This window comes from Lasioglossum baleicum, chromosome 3 (genome assembly GCF_051020765.1).
Source record: "Lasioglossum baleicum chromosome 3, iyLasBale1, whole genome shotgun sequence".
NCBI classification, from domain to species: domain Eukaryota; kingdom Metazoa; phylum Arthropoda; class Insecta; order Hymenoptera; family Halictidae; genus Lasioglossum; species Lasioglossum baleicum.
This window is the reverse complement of record NC_134931.1, coordinates 14,151,080-14,179,042: the sequence shown is the minus strand read 5'-3', so window position 1 is coordinate 14,179,042 and position 27,963 is coordinate 14,151,080. Positions and strand designations below refer to the sequence as shown.

Here is a 27,963-nt window from a genome sequence, read left to right as displayed (position 1 = left end):
AGTAGTAGTAGTAGTAGTAGTAGTAATAGTAGTAGTAGTAGTAGTAGTAGTAGTAGTAGTAGTAGTAGTAGTAGTAGTTGTAGTAGTAGTAGTAGTAGTAATAGTAATAGTAGTAATAGTAAATATATTAATTGTAGTACCGTTAACATCGGCTGTAAGTACGCTACAACGATTTAACTTTGGTTTTGATAACATTTCACTACTCTCGGTTGTACGTCTGTTTATTTAGCACGTTTGGGGCCAAAAAATAGCCTTCTCGTTGAAAGTGTAACGTCGAAAAACGTTGACGCTGCTTTGCGATTAACCGATACGATTCATTTTTTATTAAAGGCCTCGAATAATTCCTTTCGACGTTCCAATGTATTCGGTTGTGGGCCATCGATCGTCAAGATGCACAACCAACGCAACGCAACGTGATGCGACGTGACGCAACGCAACGCAACGCAACGATCGGACTTAAGAAGAAGTAATAGATTTCAGGAAGAATCAATGTTCCTCCGATCGCATCTAAAATAGTATCGATCCGTTCGCGCACCTTGCTATTAAACCTAGCTCGAACCGTGACCGTAGAATATCGTTCTTCCTTTTCATTCGGTTTATCATTCCATCGATATCTTGCGAATCCCATGAAACGAGAAGCGACACTTATGTATTTACGCAATATACGCCTATACGAAGGCTACGAAAGGCATTTCTGATATGAAAGAACAAATTGCAACTGATGCGCGCGTTGTTTCAAATTTCTCTATTTTTTGAATTAGTACCGGTAATTTGTAACGGGTAGTTCTATACGCGTACGCGCAAACGGTTTCTGCCGAAAATGACCCAAGAAATTTGTTAAACGAGCTGGATCGAACGAATGAGAGTTTTTCATCGAGCTGCTCGCCGATGCTTCGCCGGTTTGGTTCGCACTCGTGAATCGTATTATTGTAAATCGTAAATCGTAGATCGTAAATCGTAATTCGTAAATCGTCAATCGTCAATCGTCAATCGTAAATCGTAAATCGTAGATCGTAACTCGAAACGTACGATTCGACGACGCATTACTGGACGCGCGCAATCGCGTTCCAACCTGTTAATTTACACGGTATAAAAATCTCCTTTCCTTTTCTCCTCGTATCCTTTTTACTAGAATATGTACAAAGAAACTGTTATCGACAACTGTTTTTCGAATTCGCTAATATGTAGAATATAGCACGGGTTCTTCGTCTTTCCACGATAGAATAGCCGCGCGAATATTACGCATTCTTCCTATTATTATAACATTCGCTATACGTATAATACCTTTGTTTGTCGCCTCGCGCGCCGAACAAGAACAAAACGATCAAATCTATGTCAACCGGAAGACAGACACGATCTTTTAGAATTTTGACTTTCCGTTCGTTCGATCGTTCGATCGTTCGTTCCGTTTATTCGGCGTTTCAAGGTGTTTTCCCCGTGTAAGTAAAGCCTTCTGGAACAATGAAACCACTCGTTAGGAAATTTCAATGAAAACTGATTGTAACAAGATCGGAGAGCTCGACGGTCGATGCGACGTTTCTCTCTCTATATATATACTATGCATATGTTACCTTTTAGCCGATCGCCCGATTTTCTAGACCTAAACTATGCACTTTTCTTCGCTACCGTCTATCGTCTGTCGACTGTCGACTATCGGTGAGCCGATCAACGCTGCATCCTCTTAAGGCTTAAGGGGATAGACTCGCGTTTCTAGGATTCATTTCTCGATAATACAAAGATGGGGTTTTTCAGTAGTCAAAAGCGATATTATAAAAGATCAATCTAAGCCGCAGTCGCTCTCAAAAATCCTATTTTTACGTTTACGAGGCGCAATTTTCGTTAATCGGAAGCATAAAGCTGCGCATGTAACTATTTTCATAAAGCTGTGACAGATACATGCTGCCGAATTAAACATGATGCCTTGTAAACGTAAAAAAAGGACTTTTCAGGGCGACCGCGGCCTAGATTGATCTTTTATCTAGCTCTTTTGACTACTGAAAATGCCCATTTTTGCGTTATCGAGAAATGAAAAGGCGTATCCCGCACCCTTGCAATCCTGGAAACGAGTTTACCCCCTTAAGACGTTTTAAAGACGTCTTTGTGCTATCTGGGATACGATTTCATACGACTTGCTGTACAAATGTGCGCTCGTTTGTGGGCACAAGTGAATACGACTGGTCTTCCAAACTATCTGGTCGTACGACAAATCGTGTCGTCTGTGGGCCGTTTTATCATCGATCGGATCGATTCGTCTCGCAAACACAACCGAACAAACTAAAACGATTACTTGTTTTTAGCAGGTGGTCGAACGGCTTACCGAAAAAATTGAAACGGTGCTAATAATCCGGATACTACGCAGTCCAAGGACCCGCACGCGGCTAGTAGTAACACTCGGTACTCTTTGTCAGGTACAGATAGCATGTATACGGATACGTATACAAGAATCAAGATATGTATAGAAATCGAGGTATAGTCAGATATGACATCGGTGTTGAACGTGTGCAATTAATCGGTCCCAAGTCGCACCAGATTGTATCGGTTTTGAAATGTGTTGCCTTTGAGAAAGAAAAACGCTATTGTCCATAGAACCGTCGAGTACAATATCGTAAGAAACTGTTCGGTTTCGTTGCGGATACGCGATGAGCGCAAGAATCTCGCGTATTCCTACGAACGTCGCATCGTTCGTATTCCTGCTATCAACCGTCTTAAAATAACAATGATCCGGAACAAAAGATAGAACGGTTCTTCTGGACGAACGATCAAACGAATTTTACCCAAAAAGCTTTACCCAACAGCACGTCTGCGTTAAAGCAATTCAAATGATTCCTTCGATCGATCGTACCGAACAACGATTCTGCCGCGATGAATCGTAGTTCGGACAAATTCTTAAAATGTACTCTAATCGGTTTTGCCTCTTTTCTTTCTCACTTTCTTTCTCCCGCCCTCCCCCCTTTATCTCTTTCTTTCTTTCTTCTTTTATCACGTTCGCCCGCTCTTTCGCTCTCTCTCTTTCTCTCTCGCATGCTCTCGTTCGTTCGTTTATTCGCTCGGTTTGTTCTTACACGTTCACAAGCCTCTTTCTCTCCCCTTCTCATAACCCCCACCCCCATCGCCAATCTCTCTTTCGCTCTCTTTCTTGGTATGTATGTACATATGTATAGCCAAAAGAACGTAGTAACTGAACGCAAAATTCTTGTGAAAGTGCTACAACATATGGCGATAGTGAAACGATCAAAATAATACGATCTAATATCGACAGTGAGAGTGGCAATGATGGTGACGATTTTCACGATTTTCAAGACGACAACGACGACAACAATGACGGTAGTCTGATGACGATGATGATGAAGATGATGATGGTGGTGATATATGACGATGATGTGACTATAACGATAATAATGACGGGCGATGGTGTAACAAGAATAATAATAATTACAGTGATTAGAACCAACTGCCTCCACCCAATTTCGTAGAAAGACCACCGATGCCTTTGCCGAACATACTGCCAACTTTTCCGACAACGTTCGATGTAACGTTGCTGATATTAGCCACATAGTTTGCGTCTTCGCCGGCAACGTTTTCGACGATCGTCACCTTCGTCTTCGGGCGCTCCTCGTCGTCGTTACCATTTTCCGAAAGCCCCCTTCGACAAGCAAGAAAAAGAAACATATACCGAGCGATCAGGATTATCGGAACTACAGTAAAGTCGCGATCTAGCTCCCGGAGGATCTTCACGATCACTGTCCCTTCGTCTTCCCCTTCCACTGGGGGCATTCCCGCGAGGGGCCAAGAAGCTCGAGCTCACCGATACGCTTTCTGTTGTTGCGCCTTCGGCCGCGCGGTCCGTGTTTACATGCTGTTCTTTTCTACGTTCGGCATCCTTTGTACATTCGGCGCGGTCTACGCAGTCATCGCGAGATCTACACGATGTCTGTCCCTGCTCGGAACAGGCGATGGGAGCTAGATCGCGACTTTACTATCACCGATACAATCCAATACTCACTCCTCGTTCTGAGCGCTCATGGTTAAGGCACAAGTCGCTTCTTCCGTTTGCATCCTCTTAGATACAACCTGATATGGCTCCGAATTCAGTTTCTCCTCTGTGACACCCTGCAGCTCGAAATCGGAGTAAATCTTCTTCACTATATGAGCGAGACATGTACATTGATACAAATGCAAGCTGCATTCCGGTCTTTCCATCAACCAAGTGCACAGCATCTGAATTTGTGCGGCGTACCATTGCTGCGGATACGAAACGAGAAGAACGTTGTGTTTAGCGGTAAGAAAGATGAAAGAAGGAAAGAACTGTGATTGTGAGTTACCTCGAAACACGTCAGAATCCATAAATCGTCCATGACTTTGCCGCGAACCTGATCCATGCAGTTTCGCGTAAAACTGACGTAGGCCTGGCCCATTTCCTTCCCACTTCCCGACACCTTCTGAAAGCAAAGATTTTTCAAGAGGAGTCGTCGAGCCTGTCGCGATCATCGCGAACATATCGTCCGATTTCTTAGCATCGCGTCGACAAGCAAAAGGATAATCAATTACCGTGAAGCTAAGAATGGAGCCTATAAAAGATCCTTCGTCATAACGGGATAACTTGGACAATGTCGTTTCCATCACCGTAATCAGTTTGTTGATCATCCCTTGGGTCATGGAGGCTGAGGTCTTTTCGATCAAGTCGTCGATTTTCGCGTGATAGTTGTGCTGCAAGCAAAACGAAAGGTGTACCGTTCAACGACAACGATAGCTTTATATCATAGTGACAATTCGAAAAAAGCGCAACGTCGACTTACCACATCGACCCCGTCGATCGTACACAAACACAAGTTTTGCTTTTTCGCGTCCAAAATAACGTTGATCATCGCGCACATTTCCGATGGAATGATATAATCCGTCGATGTGAATGTGACGCCTTTCTTCAGCCACTGTTGGAAAGCGGTGTCGGTCTTTTGAATACACGATTCGATCATGTCGCAAGCCATCAAGGTCAGCCTCTGTTCCAAATGTTGCCGGAACTCTTGATCCGGCCAGTGAAGATCGCGAATGAAAGATTGCAGGGCGTCCAGCTTCCAGAAGAGTTCCTCGGACGTGGCGCAACCGTTTCCTTTGATTTCCCACCGTTCCTTCTCGAATCCTTTCTGAATCGATTGGGCGATCGACGTCTCCATCAAGTCCACGTAACGTACGACCAGCGGTGCAAACGTGTCGCGCAGATGCTGATGAAACCTACCGTTCTTCAAATTATCTGCAAGCGAGAAGCAAACGGCAGGACCGTCGATCAAAGGACGGTGGGAATGGAAATGGAAACGATGAAAGAAACAATGAAAGGCGGAAGCAAAGGAAGAGGGTGGAGAAAAAGCAAAAGATCAGGTTTTGTTCATCGCATCGTATCGCATCGTATCGCATCGCATCGTATCAGTTCGAACTGTTCGAAGAAACACGGTTTTACCGTATCGACTCACCGTCTTCCCTCAAGTAATCGTTCAAGATTTTAAACAGCGGAAAGCTGTCCCACGTGTCCGGCGGTTGTTCAACGAGCACCTTGTTCATGTCTTCGGCGAACAACGACCAGAAGATCTCGGCGTGCTCCACCATGAGCTCGCTAAACCAGGCGAACGCCTGCGGTACAGTGTAGTAGGAGCGGATCGTGAAAATATTGGACGTCACACATGTACGGAGGGCGCATTTCGTCTAACTCAGGGCGATGGGTGCGTCACCCTGAGCAAAGAATCCTCGAAGACAGACTTTCTCGAATGATTTCAACGGTTTCAACGGATTTTCAACGAGACGACGCGATAATTTTTCAGGCTACCGTTTCCCGAGATACATATCAAGTTCCACGCCCACTTCGAGAATTCCGGGAAACAACGTTAGATTCTAGAAATCCAACTAATACCTCCGAGTAATGTTCTCCGTTTTGCTGTAGCAGATCCACGCACATTTCGGACAGGTGTATAAGATCCTCGAGCTTCTTGCTTGGAGGAACGCACACGTCGCTGCTCAAATCGTCCTCGATCTTTGCCTCGGCGGAGAGTTTCGTGTAATTAACGAGAGCTGCGGTTTCCAGGCAATTCTTGATCAAGTTCTTCACTTCTTCGGGAGCCACGGGAGTGACGCCGTCCTTCATCATGACTCGCTCCAAAAGCGACAAGGTTGCCTTCAACGCGCCTTCCGGCCGGCCGAACGGAAAGCTGTACCTGTTGGATGAAAAATCCCGATCGGCTCTCGTTCGACTTCGAATAAAAAGGGCGGAAATAACAAATCAAGAAATATTTTCCAATGACGTCTTCTCATTGGAAAGAGAAATTGTTTGGTGAATTTCTCTATTGAATTACATATTTAAACAAAACTGGTACGAAATCTAAATAAATAGTTGTTGATAAAGTTGATAGTGTTGATGAACTGTGTAGGCCCCGTCGCTAACGACCACAGCGGTTGATGCGACGTAAAACAAATAAATAAAACCTCAAGAAATATCGAAATGTTACCTGAAATTGGTGATTTGATTTTCAAGAATCTGCCGTAGCCTCTCCTTGATTTCTTGAAACTTCTCCTTCTCTTCGTAGGTAATGGATCCTACGCTGTCGGTCCTGTTTCCATAGACGTGAGTGGCGCAAAACGCAAAGCTAAAGTGCACCAGGGTCGGATCTATCATGAGCCCTCTATCGATTCTGTCCAGCAGATCGCTCAAGTAACATAAATGTCGGAAACATCCTCGCACGCCGTACCTACGGCAAATGCGAAATGAAACGAAACGAGCCGAACGGGTGAGAAACTGTTCAGTACAGACGCCACCTACCTAGCAAAGTACTCGTCCAAAACGAACAATTGACCAGGCGAGAACCAGCCTAGAGAACAATACGGATCGGTTAGTCGGTAATCCAGAATTAAATTCTGGAGGAATTTGAAAAGTCCGTGGTGGTCGAATTTGCAAGGATCCGCGCTAATGTAATCCTCCATGCCGTGTTTCTTCGCTCTGTCGTCACCCTGTACCTTGTTGCCAGAATTTTTATCAACAACCGAGACTTGGGGGGTAGGTTTGTGCGACTGACCGGTCGCTCTGTACATAACCATCACCCAAGTTTGACACTCGTTCTCGTCGTCCGCTGCGAACACTATGGTATCGCCGTCGCGAACTGCATTGAAATAATATCTGTAGGACAAACAACGTAGAACAGAGAACGTCGACATTTTTCTATCACAACGATAGATTCAACCTAGAAAACAGTCTAGTTCGGCTGCTACTTTGATCTACAGTCTTCCCTCGCTTAGTGTGACTTTCGTCTCTACGGATAGTGTTACTTTTTCATCTCCCCTGCTAGGGGGTTCCCCTTTGGGCGGTCGATCGCGCTATAATGTAACTCGATCCGAGGTCGGATATCGGTGAGGCAATACTGGTGCAATGATGAAACTTTATTACTTTTAGTTATTTCGTTACGAAAGGAAAAACAACGTATGAGAAATCCTTTGAACTGTGACGGCGCGTCGCCACTCTCCGCCTCTCTTTTCTTCCCATACGCTGCCCTTCTTCGCGTCCAAAACTGTCATCGTTCATTACACAAGTAAACATAACACTGTCCAACACCAAATTTGTTCCACAATTACTGTTGGGTGGTTCTTATAGAGTTTTTTGCGCTGATTCCGAATCTGTATTTAATTTTTATTAAACGCGGGCAACTTGGTATAAACGCACCCTTACCCGTCGAGCATCGCTACATACCGTCAGTAAAAAAAACCTAGTGACTTGGCAACCGAGATCGCTACGGTAATTCCGTTGTCAAAAATTGGGCGTGCTTGGTGCGGAGGTCGGACAAATTGAATGTAAAATTCGTTGTCGAACAGTGAAATATACCTATACACACACATATCTTCTTGCTTCCGCTGAAATGGCGGGCTTCCTGCCATCAAACGCTTCGAAATTTCATCAAGTCGCTATTCGATAGAGACAGTTCAGAGAGGAAAAACAATTCAATTGAGTTTGGCGTGTGTCATCACCGAGGTCGGACGTATTTGCATAACATACAAGACATAAAGACTACAAGACATAACTACAAGACTACAAGTCTGCAGAATCTTGTGCTGTAAAGGACAATTCAATATCTTTTATAGTAACATCATAATATTTGTTTAAAGTTGAAAAATATGTTCTTTCTCAAAGACATGTTTCTCAAAAACTGTGCGTCTAGGAGAAAAATTATCAAAAAAACTCCATAAGAACCACCCAACAGTAATTAGGAAATATAAAAAAAGTTGAAATTTGTTGGACAGTGTAATTGGAATTATATCATATTTGGCATAATTTTCATTAGAAAAATGCCACGAATATGTTGGTCAAAGTCACAGAACCGAGAATCGTCTTAGATCGCGGGATTACTGCAACACTATGCGAGGGAAGACTGTACGCTGGTCTACTCTAGCCGCTAGCCTATCTACTTGCCTGCCACCGTCCAAGTTTGCGCCAAACATGATATTCGCTGAAACCGGTGTGGTGTAGTCGACCGTGTACCCATCGAGTTGCATCATTTCCGACGGCTCGTTTCTTTTCTCTTTGTACGAGCACATCGCGAACGTGTACTGCGAGACTTGGATCAGCACGTGGTAACGTTTCTTCCACTTTTTCCAGACCGATTTGCCTATCGCGTAAAGGTAGCCGCAATGTTTCATGTTGAACGGTTTATCCATCCGACAGCTGATCCTTATTCGAAGATCTTGGTCCGGGCAATTCTTCGTAACCGTCATACGATACCACTCCGGTTGTTTCGAAGCGAACGGTGTCGGCTTTATAATAACTTTGCCCAGTTCCTTATCCTCGAGCGCCAACATCGCCGAGTTCTCAGTGTACAATCGGACCTTGACCACCGGCAGCGGGTACGTGGTAGTAAAGTCGGCCTCCGTCGCCCACCTAAAAATTGCTTTTAGCTTTCGCTCTACTCTACCTCTCTACTGCTCTACTCACATGGGTTTCGATGCCTCCGCGTGATCCGTCACCAGTTTCTTGCTACCCTCGACCTCCATCGTGCAATAAACAATCTTATTAGGCGGCAAACTCTGCAGGCCTCTAACTTCGATCACGACCACGGCCAACTGGAAAGTCAGACCGACGTCCATTTTCGTCAGCTCGGTGTCGGCCGCGTCGCTCTCCAATTTCGAGAGCGAACCTTGACCACGGCAACGGGAACGATCGCGACGGTGATTGTAACGTTTCAATTTCTGTAACCCGTATTTTCCGTCTATCGAACCCTTCGAGACCGGCAACGACTCCAAATTAGCCATTAGCAGGTTAATCGACGATTTCAGCTCCTCGATGTAAAGCGACTCCATCTCCTTCAGGAGTAACTTGGGCATCAGTTTGCGATTCTACGGAAAGAAACACGGCCAGTGCGAACAACGAACAACGAACAGTGAAGAGATCAACGATCAACCATACCTTCTCCATTTCGTTGACTTTTTGAAGACGACCGTCCAACTCCCGTCTAATGGCGGCAGCTTGTTCGTCGGCCGAATCCAAAAGGAGAGCGCTGAACAGGAGCTGATGTTCGAATTTCTTGATACCAAGAATTTGTTGGAACATGTCGTAGAGCTGCTCTTTGGACAATATCATCTCCGAAATCAGAGACTGCTGTTGCATCCTGGAGGGCCTTTTCGTCTCCTCGTCACCCGTACCTTTCAAGATACAATCGAATTTGGCCAGCCAGGACGTAAGCACAGTCTCCTTGCTCAGCCCGTTCATCTCTGGAAGCCGTCGGACGCGTATTTCGATGTTCTTCTTGAATACTTCGCGAAAATCAACTTGCGAGCAAGCGCCACTCTGCACCATCTGAACTACCCTATCCGACGTTAAGAATACATCGTGGTAGTTCTGTATGGCGTAGCGGAACGCTTCGTCCGCCATAATTTGCGTCTCGCCCTTCAAGAAACTCTGCAAGTCGTCACAAAAACAAGAAACCTTTCAATTCCGAGCGTTCCGAGCTGTCGCGAGCCTACACCAGTCTTCCGACATTCGTTCGAATCGACGCGAAGTACAGTGTATTCTCGATAATTGTCCAAAACACGGGTCCGGCCAGGAATACTATTCCGAGAAGTGTAAACATAATTAATCCAATAACAAAACTTCTTTAGTTTTCATTATTTCTCTATGGGACTTTAACCCATATACACATGGTATTTTTATAATGCAAATGATACCAAATACGAGATAATTCCGATGATATTTTCTTGTGTAATGAACGATGAAAGTTCCGGACGTAAGAAAGGACAGCGTATGGCAGTGCTGGCCACATCTGTCTCAATTGTCTCACTGTCCCTTTCAAGTAAGCGCCGTTACGGTGGGGCAACGAAGACAATATGTTGGTGAAAGTTCCATAGATAAATAATGAAAACTAAAGAAGTTTTGTTAGATTTTTTGTTGTTGAAATGTTACACTTTTCGGCGACCGAGGCCTATCGAGCGTCCTGACCCTCACACGGTATACACCGCGGTAGTGGGGATAGTTCTGGGACAATTATAAGTCAGACTTTCGTGACACTTATCGAGAAATCACTGTATCGACTTGTCAGGGTCTTTTCGCGAATAACCACGCTGAATGTGTATGTACGTCGCTCACCTGAAATCGGGAGCATATCGTCTCGAGTTGTTGCTTGGTCACTTTCAGTTGCCGCCTGGGCATATCCAACGGTTGCTTAGCGTTGAACGGATAAGAGATGCATCTCGACACGAACACGTACACTTGGATCCTAGTCTTCCTCTCTTCTTCCTCGCGCTCTTGTTTATCCTGGACAGGGGTATCGTTTTAGGCAGTGAACCAACGATATCCGAGACAAGGCGGTTCGTCGTCGGTGTTGAAGAGACCGAAAGGATCTCCGGAGAAGATCATTTGCTTACCTGCAAATTCGCTTCAGTTTTCTCGCTGGCCACCGAAGGCGAAGGACTGGTGGGCCTCTGAGAATAATTGGCCGCATCCTGCGCGGCGGACATCGACGGCGACAACGAGTTTCTGCCCGCGGCGAGACTCGAGGCGTCACGAGCGGACGCGAGATCTTGCGCGCCACCTCGAGGCGTCCCGATGGGCCCGTGACTGGACCCTCCGGGGGACGCGGTCCCCGAGGCCAACGAGCTGACGCTTCCGCTCGCGGGGCCCGAGGCACCCCCGAGGCTTCCACCCGGCCCGACTTGTCGTCGAGAACCATACGAGCTACCACTTCCGCCGCGAACTCCTCCACCCCCTCCGCTTCCACCTCCACCCCCGGCTCCGACATCCTTAGACTCCTTCTTCTCCTCGTCACTCTCCTCCGACGAACTGGGATCTATCATCTCGTTCTCCTAGGACCTCCCCCGAGGAGGCCTAGTTTGGTCACGAGTCCGTCGCCGTTCCCGATACTTGAATTCGAAACAGAAATAGCCAAAGATGGACAGAAATTCACGGAAATGGCCGAATACAGTGTTTCCTCGACAATCGTCCCAAAACACGGATCTGGCCAGGGATACTGTTCTTTGAGTTCTGCCAAATGTAGAACAGAACCGAAGATCGGGAGGTCTCGGTCGCCGCGAAGTGTAAACATAACTAACCCAATAACTAGACCGCGCATCTTTATGCAAAATAAAAATTGTCTGCATCGATTGCAAGGAATAGAAACTAAATTGAATGTTATTTGTTCCCTTAATGATTTGAATAAACGAGAAATTATACAGGGTGTCTCAGCTGAAGGAGGCCACCTATATATCTCCTTTATTTGTAATGTCACAACAGATATTTATGGCATAATTTAAATGGTATCCAAGGAGGAATATCGTAGAAGAACAATTTCTTTTGTCTGGTTATTTTTTCATACTTAAGCATATTCAAATGTATTTTTTCAGCCGCTATAGGATGGAATAAAAAAATACTTTTTCCCGATAAATAATAACGATGACCTTGAAAAAACTGAAAAAATAACCGGGCAAATAAAAATTGTTCTTCTATGATATTCCTCCTTCGATACCATTTAAATTATGCCATACATATTTTTTTGTGCCATTAAAAATGAAGGTGATATTTAGGTGGCCTCCTTCAGCTGAGACATCCTGTATATTGACATCTTCAATTTTAAAAATTTCCCAACAATTTTGAATTTCATCTGCTCAGTTTCACTGTAAATGCATAAAGATCCGCAGTCTACCAATAACAAAAATTCTTTATTTTTTTATGGGACTGACCAACATATTCGTGACATTTTTCTAATGAAAATGATACCAAATATGATATAATTCTAATTATATTTACTTGTGTAATGAACGATGAAAGTTTTGGACGCGAGGAAGGACCGCGTATGGCGCATGGCCGACACAGTTCAAAGGATTTCCGGTACGTCGTTCTTCCTTGCGTCCGAAACTTTCATCGTTCATTATTAGACTGCGGATCTTCATGCATTTATGGCTCCTAAAAGTTTTCAAAAAATGGCAGAATATAAAATTCGACAGAGTTCAGTACTATTTTTATTTACTTCAGATCTACAAAGCCTACTACCACTGCAAAACAAGATTTTATTTGATTCCACCTGCTTAAATCTCGTCTACAAAAATTGCAAATTGCATAAACATCCGCAGTCTCTATTCATTACACAAGTAAATATAATTTGGTATCGTTTTCATTAGAAAAACGCCACGAATATGTTGGTCAAAGTCTCATAAAAAAAAACAACAAAGAATAAAGAAGTTTTGTTATTGGATTAGAAGTGGTTTAGGTTAGGTTATACCCGACCCCTATTATGTTACACTTCTCGGCGACCGAGGCCTCTCGAGCTTCCCGGCCCCTCAAGGGGTACACCCCGCGGTAGTGAGGATAGTTCTAGGACAATTAACCCTTAGCACTCGAATAGTGACTCTGAGAGAGGCGCCATTAAAAATTGCTGTACCACTACTCAAGATATTGTTTTCATTATTAAACATGTTGGTAGCTAATAAATTACTAAACATTTAAGTATTGTATGAGGTATTATATCAATTTCATATCCATCAAATGGAAAAAATCAAATAGAATGAGATTATTCTCGCTAGAAAGAAATGTTTAATTTTCAAGTTAAAACAACTTCAAGTGCAAATGGTTAAAGGCCAGACATTTCGGACATTTATTGAGAGAACACTGTACAGGGTGTTTCAAAATTATATGTCGCGACCACTATAGCGTAATTCTGCACCTCGTCTAAAATGGACCGGAAAATTGACCTTAACATTGAATCCCAAGGTCAAAATTGTTTTTTCGTTGCATCCTATAATACTGATCGCGACGAAAAAAAGTCTCAAAGGAACTACAGGTCTCAATTAAACCGTTCTCTTAGAAAACGACTTTAAAGATTCGCCAATCATTTTATATATGTCTACAGTCTACAGGGTGTCTTGAAATCGTATAAACGTGGAAGGGATGATTTGGAAAACAAGTAGAAAATATACAATAAATTTTTTCATTTGACATGTCTTTTTCGAGAAAATTCACTAACAATCCGTCAAGTTCGCGCGCCTGCCGTTCTTAAGAAGTAGAATGAGTCGATCATGATCAGACGCGTCAGACGATTCCTATTGAATAGCACGCGTGTTCGCCGAATTTTCAAAGTGTTCTATATTTATATGAAATAAAATAGTTTATGAAACGTTAAAGTCGTTTTCTGAGACACATGGTTCCTGTAAGGCTTTTGTTCGTTGTGATGAGTACTATACCATGAAATAAAAAACAATTTGGACCTTGGGATTCAATGTTAAGGTCAGTTTTGCGGTCCATTTTTGTAACAGATCTCCGCCGATCGAGAGACGTGAATTTTAAAACACCCTGTACAACTAGAAAACTAACTCCCTTCCCATTCCGGTACCGGAATCTTCGAGAGCTATCGTTACATTTTTCACGGAACCGTTTCGAACAACCAAATTGGAACAGCGTTCGTACTCTAGACTCGACTCGACCCGAACGCCCGTATACACAAACTTTTTACCTTCCAACCCAGATATGCAAATATTTCAGGAACAACGTCGATAAGTTGTCGCAATCAGTCGCACGTAACAGACCGTTTCAACTTTTTCAGAGCTGAACTCTCTTTTCTCGCGTCATTCGCGGACACAATATTCTTTTCAAAACGGAATCTGTCGTCTTCGTAACCCCTACACATTAGACGACTTCAAGCAGCGTTGAGTGCGCGTTAGTGTACGTTCACGTGTACGTGTACGTGTACGTATACTTTGACGTTGACGTGGACGCGTACTCGCACGAAGCCAACAAGTTCGGTGTATCATCGGGGTCCCTTCTTCTCTACGAACGATCGATCGATCCGGTAAATTGGCTCTAGACTTCCCATCCCAGTCGAACGGCGATCCTCTCTTTCGTGTCTATCAAATATACCCTTGAAACCGCTATCCCATCCAAAACGTTTGACCGTTTTCAATCTCTCGTGTACTCGACGTTTCTTTGGAAATGCATCCCGATTTTGTACGTTATATAGAGGCGAATCAAATCGAATCGAAACTCCATCGTACCGAGGCAGCATTGTTGTTCGTACCTAGGTGTTTCGAGTCGTGTACATCGCGGAAAACTCGGTGGTTCGTAAGGAAGAACGCCGCATGTCGCATACTTTCACTTTCAAAATATTGCTGTTCAAAGTTCTGTAGTTGTCAAGAAAAACGCCGCATGTCACAATTTCAAAAAATTTCAGTTTATGCATTAATCGAGCTTCGCGGTATAGGATTTACGTATTTACCAGAAAAAAGTCACGAAAATAAATTCGAAAGGCTCAAACAAATAATGCGATTTAACCGATGTCCTATGTCAAAGCATTAGTGATCAAAGCTTTAAACGGAAATGTCTCGAAAGTGAAATTATTTGACATGTTCGATCTTCCTGACAACCACAGAGTTTTCATCACTAACTCTTTGTCATAGGACATCGGTTAAATTCCATTATTCTTTTTAGCCTTTCGAATTTGTTTTCATGACTTTCTTTCTGGTAAATACGTAAATCCCATTGTCTAAATATCAATTAACGTGTAAACTGGAATTTTTTGAAATCGTGACATTATTTTTCCTTACAACCAGAGAAATATCCTCGCATCGGTCATGAAACGACGTAAATAAGTAGATCGATCGTAGAATAATGCACGCGCGTTACCGTTGCGTCGTGCCGTGTCGTATCGTGTCGTGTCGCGTCGCGTGACGTCGCGCGTCGCGTCCCGTCGCGTCGAGTCACGTCGCGAGCATGTTCGCGATAAAATTTCCTCTCGTGGTTCGCGTACAGGTCGCACAGGTATATCTATCGACTCTGCAATAGAGACCACATTGAGAGCAAACTTCCAAGCCTGTTCGAAATGAACAGACACGAACAAACAACCGGCTATCTACGTGGCCAAATATCGAACGTTCACAATCACCCAACGCACTCGTTTTATTATCTCCTTCGAAACCGAAGCGACACGAACACGTATACCTATGAACGACATTTTCAAAAGTCAAACGGACGCGCGACGTACGCTGCGTTCACCCGCTTCCGTTTACATTGGCCTCCTCGCTTTCCGGCAAGATAACAATTCCAACGGATGTCGAGCGAACGAATCAATGTTTTCGTCGACGAATTACAACAACGCGACCGATACTTACAGCAAACCGATTTCTCGTGATAATGGAATTTCACCGAGACGACGAACGAATTTTGGAGCACCAACGTTTCCAATTAAACAACGAGACTTTACATGAACGTCGACGGCATCCATTTTTTCCGCAACGCGTGCATTCCTATCTAGCTCGAATCATATCTCTTTCTCCATATTTTATTGGACCTCGAATCGAACGGTTGCTCGACGATTTAAAACGAAACGCGTTTAGATTGATCATCGAGTTACCCTGACGCGATCCCACGACTTTGTCGAAGCTTGCAAAATGGTTAATGCAAAGCTTGGAAACGGGAACTCGACGTTTTCAGATTGCAGAGTAGGTTATCGTCAACTAGGCTGGGTGTGTCGAGATACCAAAAAATTACAACGAAAATCTAACTACTTGTTGGAGCGAAATCCTTTCTCTTGTTCAATTTAGCTCCCCTCCCTTTCTCATATTTTTTTTCTCTCTGCACCTCGTTCTCTTGCTCCTCTAGCGCTCCCTCTCTCTATCTCTCTCTCCACTCCTCACCCTGACCCTTTACATCACCCTTACAATCTTTCTCCTTCTTTACTCCCCTCTCGACAGCTCTCGCGCGCCCCTTCCTCCGCCCCCTCTCTCCGTCTTCTATGCTTGCTCACCCTCGTTCTACCCCGCACCTTTTCTCTCGTTCACCCTCGATCACTTTCCAGTTTGCTTTCTCGTTTTACTTCGTGCATGCGCGCACTATATAGCGTTCGCGATCGTTATTGCGGATCAACCGAAACCAACCTTTTTCAAAGAACACGCGACCACGATGACCGTGAACGTCGGCAAATCATTCCGCGATCATGTTATTCCGTCGAAATACGTTGAATGACGGTCCTCCGAACAGGGCTCTATCGGTATTCGCCTTTGGACTCGTCTGAAACCACCAAGCTGGAGAAACGACCGCGAACAGCGGTATCACCGGCAATTTTTTCACCAGCCTTACAGCTATAAAATTTTCTTCATTTTTGTTAACGTTCGAACGAGGCTTGGTGAGAGTGGACGGATAGACTCTCGACGACCACAGCAAACCGGCGAACCCGACCGTCTCTGCTCGTCAACTGACCAACCGTTCGAACGGCGCTAACGACGCCGGCGCCGTCGCCAACACCGACGCCGACGCCAACGCTGACGCCGACCAGAAACCGTTTGCAACGACATAGGCAGGCTTCTGGATTTAAAGACGAGACAAGGGTGGAGGGGTGGTTAGAGCGTGCAAGAAACACTAAAAGGAAAACGAAGTCGATAGAATCCACGAAATTAATAACAAGAACAAGCTTGGTAAAGACTCGGAACGATTAAACGTCTGGGCGAACGTTGATACGATTGGTCGGAACATTGGAGGATTGGTTCGACCTCTGAAAAATGATCGCGACGACGACCGACCTGGTCAAACGGAAATGGGAACGGTGAAGAATAAAAATTTCAAGAATATACATATACGTACATGTGTGTGTATAGGTATATCGAAGATTGACGGGGGACCGAAGGAAGTAGAGTAAGAAAAGAATAAAGAAAATAAATGAGATGGAACGAGACAGATATTTTAGCGTTCGCTGGAGATAAAAAGGGGAGAACGAAGTGGCGAATAACGTGGGTGTGTCGAAGGAGGGGTAAGCAACGGTAGGGTGGAAGCAAGGATAACTTCTAGACAGGAACGAGCGGTAGTGGGCCATCGATCGGTTGCGCACGGTCGTCGATGCTGACCGAATCTCGGGACCGGCTGCGATGCAGCCGCGTCGCGTTTACCGCCACTATCGCTAGCGCGACTATCCGACTTTTAGCGCGTCGCATCGCGTACTTTTCCGTTGCGTTCCATTTCCGTCGCGTCCCGTTTTCGGATACCCTTGCGTTTAGGTTCATATCCTGATCAATCACTGCAACCGCAATTTCACTCGGATATTACTCCGATCTCGGATATTATTTCCTAGAAGCAAAAGCTAGTCAGATCGACTCTTCACAGAATCAAAATTATATCGCGATTAATATTGACGAATACGTCCCGTCCCGTTTCCGGATACCTTTATGCTTAGGTTCATATCCTGATAAACCACTGCAACCGCAATTACATTCGCATGTTACGCTGTCCTTGTATCAGTATTGTCCCTTCCTAGAAGCAAAAGCTAGTCATATCGACTTTTCATATTGAATTTCATATTGTCTTGTCGCGTTTACCGTTTGTATGCTGCGACTCTATTCCTGGTACTTGTACGAAGTATTTTCACCTATATAGAAAGAAAATAAATGATACCCGGTTAACAGGAGGAATAAAAGATGAGCGCGTGATTCCTGAAATCACGGATCCGTTCAGTAAAGCCGCGAACGAAGAACGGAGCTGGATGAAGTGCAAACAGATTAGACGACTTTCAAAGAGGAACTTTGAAAACATTGGTGACCTAGCACGAGGTTGCGTTATTCGCTTTCACAGCGTTTCGGTACAATTGCCCGAAATTCTGGCAGCGTGCCAGCTATGAAAAAATAGGTTATCGATCGATCGCTAGCACGCTCGCTCGCTCGTCCGTGCTAGCTCCTCGATAGTTGCAAGCTCGAGTTTGTCCAACGAAAACTCGACTGTCAATTGTTTCAACGATGATTTCTTTCGTGAACGCTTTCGGTCTTTTGCTGAGATTTCATTCGTATCGATTTCAATTCCTTCGGATTCGATCGATAATTCATAATATATGGTAGACTATATGGACCAACGGAAAGAAAGAGAACAAAACAGGGAGTGCAAGAGTTCCAGCCATTCACTGTTTATCGTTTACATGGAAGCTCCTCGTGTTTACGTACGCTCCCGTGTCCATCAAATTTCTTCGTACAACACATTCTCGGCTTTTGTCGCAATTATTCGAATTTACGAACGGCTATTTAAACGTTCTCGAAACTTGTGCACGCATGCGCTTTCGATACACCGATTTCTAAGGCTACGTTCACGGTGGACCTACTTGCAAAGACATGCGTGCTGGAAACTAATCACGGTGATCTTTCACAGTGATTCGTGATTTTCGCGATCGCTTCTGATTGGCGGAGAATGTTCTTTGCACAAGTCAAAGAGACATATATAACCTGTATATTTTATATTAACGACATCAAAACAAATTGAACGAATATTATCGTTCGTGATCTATTTAAATACAATGAATATTTCTTGACTTATATGTGTAAATAAAATGTGGACATTTCTTTTTGTCTGAAAAAATGTTCTGCAACCATGGCGACCTTGACACGTACATGCAGCGACATCTGATGCGGCGATCATGGTACCGGATCGATCACAGTCGGTCACACAGATCAACTTTATAGTCGACGAGAACAAATGGAATCGAGAGACGACACGGGGCGAGATCGCAGATCACCGATACTCCATCAAGATCGATGAAGATTTCTGACAAAATGTTTTTATCACATATATATAGCAATGGTTTCAAAAGAACTTTCACGTGACTATAAAAAAGGAATTTTTGTAATTTTTTTATGTTATGTTACTTACCGAATTAGCCTTGAAATCCTCTAACAAATAGGAGTAAAAAAGTTATAGGTGTATTTGCAAAACATTGAAAGCGACCTTGAAAAATCATAGAAAAAAAGAGTTGACAAAAAATTTGCTATAATCACGTGAAAGCTCTCTTCAAACCATACTATACCTGAATAAAAACATTTTCGATCGGAGTGCTAATAACAGAGTAATCTCTACTGGTCACGATATACACTGTATATGTATAATTCACCCTGTATACTGTATACACACGCGTTCGCGCATACACAATACACACACAGAAAGAGTATAAAGGAAACATATATACAGATAGGTCGAAGTACGCCTTAGTACGCGTTCGTGGCGTTCGTGTTTGTGGTTCATTAACTAAGGGAAACAAGGAGCGAGGACTGGCGAAAACGGACGCTGGTGGAATTGGAATGTCGGCGCGTGAAAGTTTGCCAGGACAGGACGACCAGGAATCTGGCTGCAGTGAGAACAGAGAAGGAACTCGATCGTCACGGATTTTTTCGCGATAAACAACCATCTGCTCGAATCATGTTGAATGTCGCAGCGAAGAGGTGGCGAACACGGAGCTCGAAGACGAAAGGTTTCGTTGCGTTCGACGAACCAGAATGGAAGTAACCTGTTTATCGGTGTTATTACAAAACATTTTCGACGTTGCCGTGACATTTCCGAAAAGTTTCACGCATCGGACGAAACGTTGCGTGGTCCATCGTGGATTCGTGATTGATCCGTAACGATGTGAATCATAAAAAATTGACTGCACGGGAAACCTAAGGGAAGGAGCAGACCTGCATACGTGCAGACGTGCAGCTGCGAAACTGTCATCATGCATCAGTTACTGCATCTTCGCAGTCGTCCTTTGCAAACGCTTATCCTTGGACTGATCGGCTTGACCTTCTACGCGTATTATCGCACCACTTACTACGATGTGCCACAGTATGCTGTACCTCGAAATACCAGTAAGTACTTACTTTGAGTCATTCTTTTTCGAATGCAAATGATCTATATGTTCGTTTACAGGTCGCGCTGCCGCTTACCAAGAGGCATTCAAGCAACACGCCAACTCGAGTCCTGAGCAGCATGTCGCAGCAGTCCCAAGAAACGCATCCTCCGAACCGTACGTCGTCGCTCCTTACAACATCCAAGCGATCGCCAATCTGTCGAGTTCCACGGCTACAACCTCGTCTACGTCGTCGACTTCTTTAATTCAATCTTCTGCAAGTGTTTCCAACGAAACCAAAGAACTGTCGGCTCTTCGCAACGAGTATTTGGCAGGAGCCATTTACGAAGCTGGACACACTGTACCGATACCAGAGAGGTGTCCAAATTTTGGCAAAGAGATGGACTTGGTTATAATAATAATGTCTGCTCCTCCTCATCTGGAGGCACGAACGGCTATACGACAAACCTGGGGACATTTCGGTCAGAGAAGCGACATCAGCGTTTTGTTCATGTTGGGCGCAACGTTGGACTCCAGAATGGAAGCGATCTTGAAAAAGGAACAGAAAACTTACAACGACGTGATACGTGGAAGGTTTTTAGATTCTTACTCGAATTTGACTCTGAAAACGATCTCTACCCTAGAATGGGTGGACAGCTATTGTTCCAAGGTGAAGTTTCTGCTGAAGACCGACGACGACATGTTCATCAATGTGCCGCGCTTACAATCGTTCGCGATGAAACATGCAAAAGACAGGAGCGTGATTTATGGTAGACTAGCGAAAAAGTGGAAACCAATCAGGAACAAGAAGAGCAAATACTTTGTATCTAGAACACAATTCAAGAACGCCGTTTTTCCAGATTTTACTACCGGACCAGCTTATCTGGTGTCTACCGATATAGTGCATAAGTTGTACAAAGCTGCATTGAATCAAACGTATCTGAAGCTCGAAGATGTCTTCGTGACTGGAATTGTCGCGGACAAACTCAGAATTAAAAGGACGCATGCCAACGAATTCTTAAACAAAAAGATATCGTACAGTGCGTGTAACGTTCAACGTGGTATCAGTATACATATGGTTAAATATAGCGAGCAGTTTGATCTCTGGAAAAAATTGCTCGACGGCAAAAGCAAATGTAAGTGATGGACAGTGGTTGTATAAACCTCTGTTTCCCTGGTGTACTCGATACCAATCGATTGCGCGTTGCCACACGCGGTTATCTCGCGTTGCTACGCGCCAACGTTTATTCCTACTCGTTTGTCGATCTGTATTCTACGATGGTCTCGTACAAACAGGTTCCTTAGTTTTAACGATAAGTTGACAAACAACATTTGTATATTCGAACTATATGGATAAGAGATAGCCTGGAATCGTGTGCTCTCGCAGCTCGACGATAATCGCGCGTTTGTCCGTTCATTTCGATCGAAACTGTTGTTATTGATGCGATCGTTGCGGTCGACATTGTAAGTATTTGTCGTAAAAGATGCATCGATTGGAACTCATCTGAACTTGTATTTTTCATTGAAACGCGTAATACTCGGTCATCGTTGCCAACAAATGTTGTCGCAATGGCAAAGTTGATTCTCCTATTCTCTACAGTGCCATACATCGTACACGTAAACAGAGAAACGTTGCGATCAACTCGATGTTTTCGCGTTTTGCGAAATCTTATCGAGCAATTGCATAATGTCGTATTATTCGCTATTCGCGATGGTGGTATCTGAAAGACGCGATGGAAGAAACAAATTGATATTTAAAGAAGGCAATGAAAACAAGGAGATTCGAGGTAGTTGATTCAAGGTACGTGCTTTTTATTTGTACTCGAATGTGCAACGTTCTCGATGCCGACTGTGCAGTTTAAATAACTTTCGCATGCCTCGGATGCTTGTCTTTCTTTCCTCTTTGCTCTTTTGTCTTTGGTATTTCGCTTCTCGTCTTTCACCTTCCGTTCAAAGGACAGGATGTTTTAATTGCATACGTCATTATGACTCGAAGAAACATGTTGTAGCATTCGTACGGATCGAGTATGTACCTATACCTTCTGTTATTATACATATATGTAGCATATTGTACATGCAATACCGGTACATTCGAATGTTCTGGGTTCCTCCGTTTGCTCAGCGAGCATAATTTCGATCAGAACACGATTGGACTAATTGAGAGCTCACGAACAAACAAAACTCTCGCCAGAGTGTAAATCGGCTTGATCTGTTCATTAACAATCATGATCGCAATGATCACTCGAAATGCGCCTATCACTTTTCTAATGCTCGCGCGCGTTGTGCGAAACTTTTTTTAATATGATACTCAGCATATTTATTTAGCGCTCGATTTGCCAATTCATATCCTTCATTTCTATTCTCGAACAACAGTTTCTGTTTGTATTAGGAAGAGATTCCGAAGGTTGTATCGAATACGGAGAGATCAGCGATTTTCGATCTCGAAATTCTACCTTGTACGCTTTAATAACGCATTCGTTGCTGAACGGTCAAGGGGAAGTATTTCGATAACGTTATCGAATGAATGCGTTAAACCTAGCACGTGGAAATAAAACATGAAATTCGGCTTTCATGTATAACCACTGTGTGTAGTGGATACAGCGAAAACATAATGTAGACATATATAGGTGTATGATGCCTTCCAAAACGAGCGATGTATCAACAATCGTAATACGTACACTACGTAACACTATTTGTAATACGTACGTCATACATTCCATACGCCGTTGCTAGATTAGCTACTATTCTGGAAGGATTTACATTTAAATTTACATTTTATTTTTATACGGTTTTATTACGTGAGTGTGTCTCTTATTGTTCGTTCGTATATACGAACGTGTAATTAATCAGCATCCAGTGTTCGATTGTACGCTCGATCGTCGCCTCGTAGATCGATTCCTTAATAAAAACAGTTGTTCCTGTTTTATGTTGAGTACAGTGCAACATCAGAACTATAAATCTCGATTTGCATATAATATTCCTATACGTTGCCGAAAATATCCATACTCTTTATGTTTGAAAAGAAATCGCCTATTTAGCACAAAATATATTGTATAGTATCATCGGTTAATCCATTCTGCACTAACGTTACCTAATACAAAATAGTCTCAGCGCTCCGTGTTTTTCCCCCTTTTTCCAAAGAGGAGTTCTTTCACTATAAAAATCAATCATTTGTTTTAATATGTTTTTCCTTACCTTCACCCTGTCGTAACTGAAATTACCGGGAGTATTTTTAAATTGTATAGTGACATATATGATTTTTAAAAAACTAGTTTATTTATACAGAATATATATAGATGATTTTCAGGTGAAGATGGGGAATGAAGGGATGAAACATTTATACAAATTGTATGAGGACACGTAAACGGGAATCAGTCTGGACTGCGTGAATATTTTTTTCTTTACAATAGTCCAAACGAATCGTGAACATTTTGGTCTATAATTTCTGATTAGTGGAGATTCAACGATTTGAAAGTGCGCAGACATACAGCAGCCATAGACTTATAGAGATAGAATGCGCTGGACTGCGCGGCCTGTACGAAGCGTTGAAGCCTGCCATGGCGGCTGGTCGTATATCTATCTCACTCGCACACCGATAGTTGGCGGGGGCGCAGCGAGCCAGTCAACTCTCACTTCCTACGCACTCCCTACTTTCATTGGACGAATCTCTCCCCACCAACTCGTCAATTAGAGAGAGAGCGCCTTACGACCACACAACAGGCTCTCTCTCACACTCCTTATACCCCAGCCACCATGGCAGCAGAATGCCGGCACACACTGCCAGCAGAAAGCGATACTTCTGCTGACGCAGATGCCCGTCCAAAATCGAGCATTTTACTTACTGGGTACATATGCATATGACGTCTCGAAAGATTTTTCTGATAAATTAGAACACGATACTTTTTGCATACCTCTAGCGTAAATTTCAACATAATGCACAAGAATTATCCGTAGATATATACTTATAATAGGTACATATTTATACATATATATATATTTATGTCATGATATGAGGGCAAGGAAAACAGTTTTTGTTCAGTCTAGTTCACACTTATCGTGACTGGTGATGGTGACGTTCATTTGTGTTCATTTCAGTTCATTTGTAAGAGACGTACAACTACAATGCATTTTACCATCGGTTGTGTAGATACAACCACAACATATGCTACGAATTACCTAATAGGTACATTTTTCAATCGAAAAGAACAACGCAAATTATGCATGTATAGCCAATTGGTCGACTTTGTAAAAACAACAAAATAAATCAACAAGTTTTTTCGAAGATGTAGATTCGCATAAAAAAAATGATTATCCCGAAAAAATATTGAAACGAATCTGAACTCTGAAGTTGATAGATGATTCAGACTCGGACTCGAACGCATGCGAACTAGATGTACATAGTCGTAGTGTATAAGGATGACGTCATTTGCAAAGTGTCCGTGAGAAAGAAGAGAGTAGGGGAAATTCGATGGACACGTGTGTGCAAGTATAGGTGGTGTTCGATGGCCGTGGCAGTGTAGAGTCGACCAAGTGGTTCGAGTGTGTGTCAGTCGGTTGAGAAGTCGTGAAGGCGCCGTTGTATGCGTCTGACTGCGGGTTCAGAGATAACACGAGTGAATTTGTTGGAGCAAGGGTGGTGCTGTGTGGTCGGACTGAAACTGCTGCAGCCCATGTGCTCTGCTTGTTAAGATGCTAATCAAAGAGTTGTAAGTTCTCCCAAGTTTTCCTATTGTTAGCTTGTTGAAACGCGATAAACGGTTACTGGTCGAACGTTTCAAACCAATTCTCAGGATATGGTTACTAATCTTTAACGGTGGGTAGGATTGGAGGGGTGAAGAGGGATATATGTACCTTCATCCCTTGCGATCCGTACAAACGAAAGCTTCTACCCCGTAAACGACTGTTTCTCGATTTGACTGATCAATTACCTTTTCAGAAATTTTCGATCGATTCACGTTACGTTTGACGTTCGAACATCGACGTTCGATTCATGATCACGATACTTCATGATATTTCACGCTTGAGTACGATCAAAGCCGTTTCTCCGAAAACTCTATATGCACATCTTCCACTTGTAAAATATCTCGAATAGATCATAGTGTGATAGAATAGAATAGATAGTTCATCAATTTCTCTGTTTCAGCCGTGTCACTTTGCCTCTTACAGTGGAAGAGGTATGTATTTGTTGAAAAGCAAGGTCTTCCTATTTTAATGACCCACTTTGGAATGAGTTGCAGTATTACACATAGATAAATAACCATAAATTAGCTATCGTGTAATTTAGAAGATTCGCAACTCATTTAATCAACATCTATTTGGACACGCGTGGTTATCTCGAAACGTCAGATCTTGAAATTTCAGTCCAACCCATTGGATAAATTATAATAACAGTTTTAGTTTCGATCAGCTTATTATTGATTTCGCTGGTATAGGTTGTGTTATCTCGAGGATCGCGGGAACTGTTATTTCTTTATTGCGTCTTGTTGCTACTTTATTTCCACGATGTCTAACATTTTGCTCTGACTCAACAGTATCAAGTGGCCCAGCTATTCTCTGTGGCAGAGGCAAGCAAAAATAATACAGGAGGTGGAGAGGGTATAGAAGTGCTAAAAAATGAGCCGTTCACAGATTATCCTTTGCTCAGTGGAAAATATTCTTCGGGTCAATATACGTACAAGATATATCATTTAGCTAGTAAAGTGCCTAGTTTTATCCGTCTTATGCTGCCAAAGAATTCCTTGGAAATTCATGAGGAAGCTTGGAATGCTTATCCCTACTGCAAAACTGTTATAACTGTAAGTATCGATTCACGATAACGACATTATCTATAAGATTACAAATGAATTCACCAATTAGATTAAGTATTAATTGATTTGTACATACATATGTTATTGTTTCATTGCAGAACCCTGGTTATATGAAGGAAAGTTTTGTAATTATGATCGAATCGTTTCACATTGACGACGATGGTCACCAACATAACGTATGTACAAAAGCAAATTTGCTTCATAAAAACAAAGAGAACAAAGATTGTTTTATTTTCTCTACTATATTTTGAATTCTTCCATGATAGGTTCACGAATTACCTCCTGATAAGTTGAAAATGAGAGAGATCGTGCATATAGATATTGCTAATGATTCCATTGCAAACGCCGATTACAAAGAGGATGAAGATCCAACCAAATTTAAGTCTGTGAAAACGGGTCGAGGTCCTCTTGTTGGCAAAGATTGGAAAAATAATGTTCAACCTGTGATGACGTGCTATAAGCTTGTCACTTGTGAATTTAAATGGTTCGGTTTTCAAAATCGTGTCGAGAGCTTCATTCAGAAAGCTGAAAGACGTCTCTTTACTAATTTCCATAGACAAGTGTTTTGTTGGATAGACCGTTGGTATGGTCTAACCATGGAAGATATTAGAGCAATCGAGGAGAGTACAAAAGAAGAATTAGATAGGGTAAATAATAACATAAGAATTATTTGAATTTCAATTAAAACCTGTAAGAGAAAACCTGTATAAATTATCCTTTCTTTTTTGTTTCTCTTTTTAGCAAAGACATCAAGGAGAAGTGAGGGGTATGCGAGCCGACGATTGAAGCTTCGATAGCTTCTATTACGAATAACTAAATCAATTTCCTTCTATTTCTCGGATACTTGCGGCTACCTATGAAAATACATTCATATATGTTTTGTCGAAGATGATCCTGCAAGATCGGGACAATTTCCAGAATTTACGTGTTTAGATTCAGTGTCTATTAAAACTACTTATGAGTTTAATTTATTTACATTTTCAAGCGTTTTAGATAAATGTACCTACAGTCAAGGATTATAATATAGCCAATAATAAGGAACAGAACCGATATAAATCGGTTCGATCTATATGATGTGTAAAATATTCGAGAAAAAAAAAGAAGAGTATTATTCGACTACAGAAATGAAAAAATAATGTAGAAAGGGAAAGAGAGAAAACATTACTATTATCTAACACTATAGTAGTTCGGTACTAAAACTAATTACATAGACAAGCAATTGATATTGCTGCTGGCTACAGAACACAAAAGGACGAAAAAAAAGAAGAAGTACTTGACACAAGAGTTACAAGTTCGTTCATAGTTTCATAGAAAACGATTCATGATTTATATTTATATGGTGTTAAGGTTGAAAACAGGATTATTGTCGCGTTTTACGTAATTTCTTTCTGTTCTTGTAAGGAATTTTTCGCAGCATAATCTGAAATTCTTTCAGTCTTACAAGGTGTACAATAATCAGAAAAAATTAAAGAAAAGTATTTTAGCAGTTCTGCAATCTAAAAATAATATTATGGCGATTTATTAACAGTCAGTGTTGCCGTCAGATTAGATAAAAAATACGAGTGGTCAGTAGGTTATAGAGATTACGCTTCTCCTTTGCGTTTTTGTATTGTTGATTCGAAAATTGAAGAAGAAACGTACAGTCGAATTAGGACCAAACTGATGAGCGTTTAAGTAATCTGCAATTGTAACTTTCATGTAACATTCGCGTCGGTTGTTCGCATCTATGGAAAATATGAGCATAAAAAAAATTATATAAAATATACGTATGTACGTAGAAATGAACAGAACAGAGTTGAAAATATTTCTCTATAGCAATTGCTGAGCGTCGGGCGGGTACGTTATTGTACATAAAGAAAAAGGCATACAATGAAATTGAAATTGAGTTGTTACACATTTCTTTGCATTCCAATAGATCTCTGTACAACAAACCTAATCTAATCCAACGGTGTTAATATTCGACTTGTTTTCTCGTTGCAAACAGCAGAGAAACGATTCTATATTTAAAATATAGTTGAGAACAAAACTGTAATCGTCGTTTGCACAAATTGTATGTATACAACTGTTACCTGTTATACTGG

At 42.6% G+C, this 27,963-nt stretch overlaps 3 protein-coding genes and 1 long non-coding RNA gene across 12 annotated transcripts; 3 read left to right on the top strand and 1 right to left on the bottom strand.

Annotated features, from left to right (window-relative positions):
- Cadps (calcium-dependent secretion activator 1) lies at nt 1-16,722 on the bottom strand. 9 transcript variants are annotated; one of them, XM_076447349.1, is made up of 16 exons: nt 16,378-16,721; nt 10,885-11,379; nt 10,607-10,774; nt 9,431-9,922; nt 8,960-9,360; nt 8,441-8,905; nt 6,803-7,156; nt 6,492-6,731; nt 5,898-6,200; nt 5,466-5,632; nt 4,797-5,248; nt 4,549-4,707; nt 4,323-4,439; nt 4,004-4,242; nt 3,437-3,643; nt 1-1,450 (listed from the first exon to the last, which is right to left on the bottom strand). In XM_076447349.1, the coding sequence occupies exons 2-15, from the start codon at nt 11,311-11,313 to the stop codon at nt 3,442-3,444; spliced, it is 4,188 nt and encodes a 1,395-aa protein (XP_076303464.1). In that variant the 5' UTR covers nt 11,314-11,379; nt 16,378-16,721; the 3' UTR covers nt 1-1,450; nt 3,437-3,441. The 9 variants fall into 9 exon arrangements, with proteins under 9 accessions (XP_076303464.1, XP_076303463.1, XP_076303465.1 ...); XM_076447348.1 differs by having other exon boundaries at nt 1-1,453; nt 16,378-16,720; XM_076447350.1 differs by having other exon boundaries at nt 1-3,643; nt 16,248-16,722.
- On the top strand, nt 16,680-19,745 carry LOC143221840 (uncharacterized). The gene is made up of 2 exons (XR_013011861.1): nt 16,680-17,246; nt 18,871-19,745. It is a non-coding gene; the product is annotated as an uncharacterized LOC143221840 (long non-coding RNA).
- LOC143221825 (beta-1,3-galactosyltransferase 5) lies at nt 19,504-23,033 on the top strand. Its single transcript, XM_076447415.1, has 2 exons — nt 19,504-20,094; nt 20,156-23,033. Exons 1-2 carry the CDS (start codon nt 19,962-19,964, stop codon nt 21,217-21,219), a joined length of 1,197 nt encoding a protein of 398 aa, XP_076303530.1. The 5' UTR covers nt 19,504-19,961; the 3' UTR covers nt 21,220-23,033.
- Nucleotides 23,034-24,535: 1,502 nt separating this feature from the next.
- Vib (phosphatidylinositol transfer protein vib) lies at nt 24,536-27,767 on the top strand. Its single transcript, XM_076447430.1, has 6 exons — nt 24,536-24,781; nt 25,219-25,249; nt 25,607-25,870; nt 25,981-26,058; nt 26,149-26,529; nt 26,624-27,767. Exons 1-6 carry the CDS (start codon nt 24,765-24,767, stop codon nt 26,666-26,668), a joined length of 816 nt encoding a protein of 271 aa, XP_076303545.1. The 5' UTR covers nt 24,536-24,764; the 3' UTR covers nt 26,669-27,767.
- Nucleotides 27,768-27,963: the final 196 nt, after the last annotated feature.

What these genes read in the sequence shown, in the direction of transcription:
- Vib (XM_076447430.1), top strand. An exon ending in ACTGCAAAACTGTTATAACT is followed by an intron (nt 25,871 to 25,980) that starts GTAAGTATCGAT and finishes GTTTCATTGCAG; the next exon opens with AACCCTGGTTATATGAAGGA. An exon ending in ACGATGGTCACCAACATAAC is followed by an intron (nt 26,059 to 26,148) that starts GTATGTACAAAA and finishes CTTCCATGATAG; the next exon opens with GTTCACGAATTACCTCCTGA.
- LOC143221825 (XM_076447415.1), top strand. Translation starts at nt 19,962, where the DNA reads ATGCATCAGTTACTGCATCTTCGCAGTCGTCCTTTGCAAACGCTTATC. An exon ending in TGCTGTACCTCGAAATACCA is followed by an intron (nt 20,095 to 20,155) that starts GTAAGTACTTAC and finishes GTTCGTTTACAG; the next exon opens with GTCGCGCTGCCGCTTACCAA.
- Cadps (XM_076447350.1), bottom strand. Translation starts at nt 11,313, where the DNA reads ATGATAGATCCCAGTTCGTCGGAGGAGAGTGACGAGGAGAAGAAGGAG. An exon ending in TTGGACGAGTACTTTGCTAG is followed by an intron (nt 6,732 to 6,802) that starts GTAGGTGGCGTC and finishes CATTTGCCGTAG; the next exon opens with GTACGGCGTGCGAGGATGTT. An exon ending in GGAGAACATTACTCGGAGGT is followed by an intron (nt 5,633 to 5,897) that starts ATTAGTTGGATT and finishes CTCCTACTACAC; the next exon opens with TGTACCGCAGGCGTTCGCCT.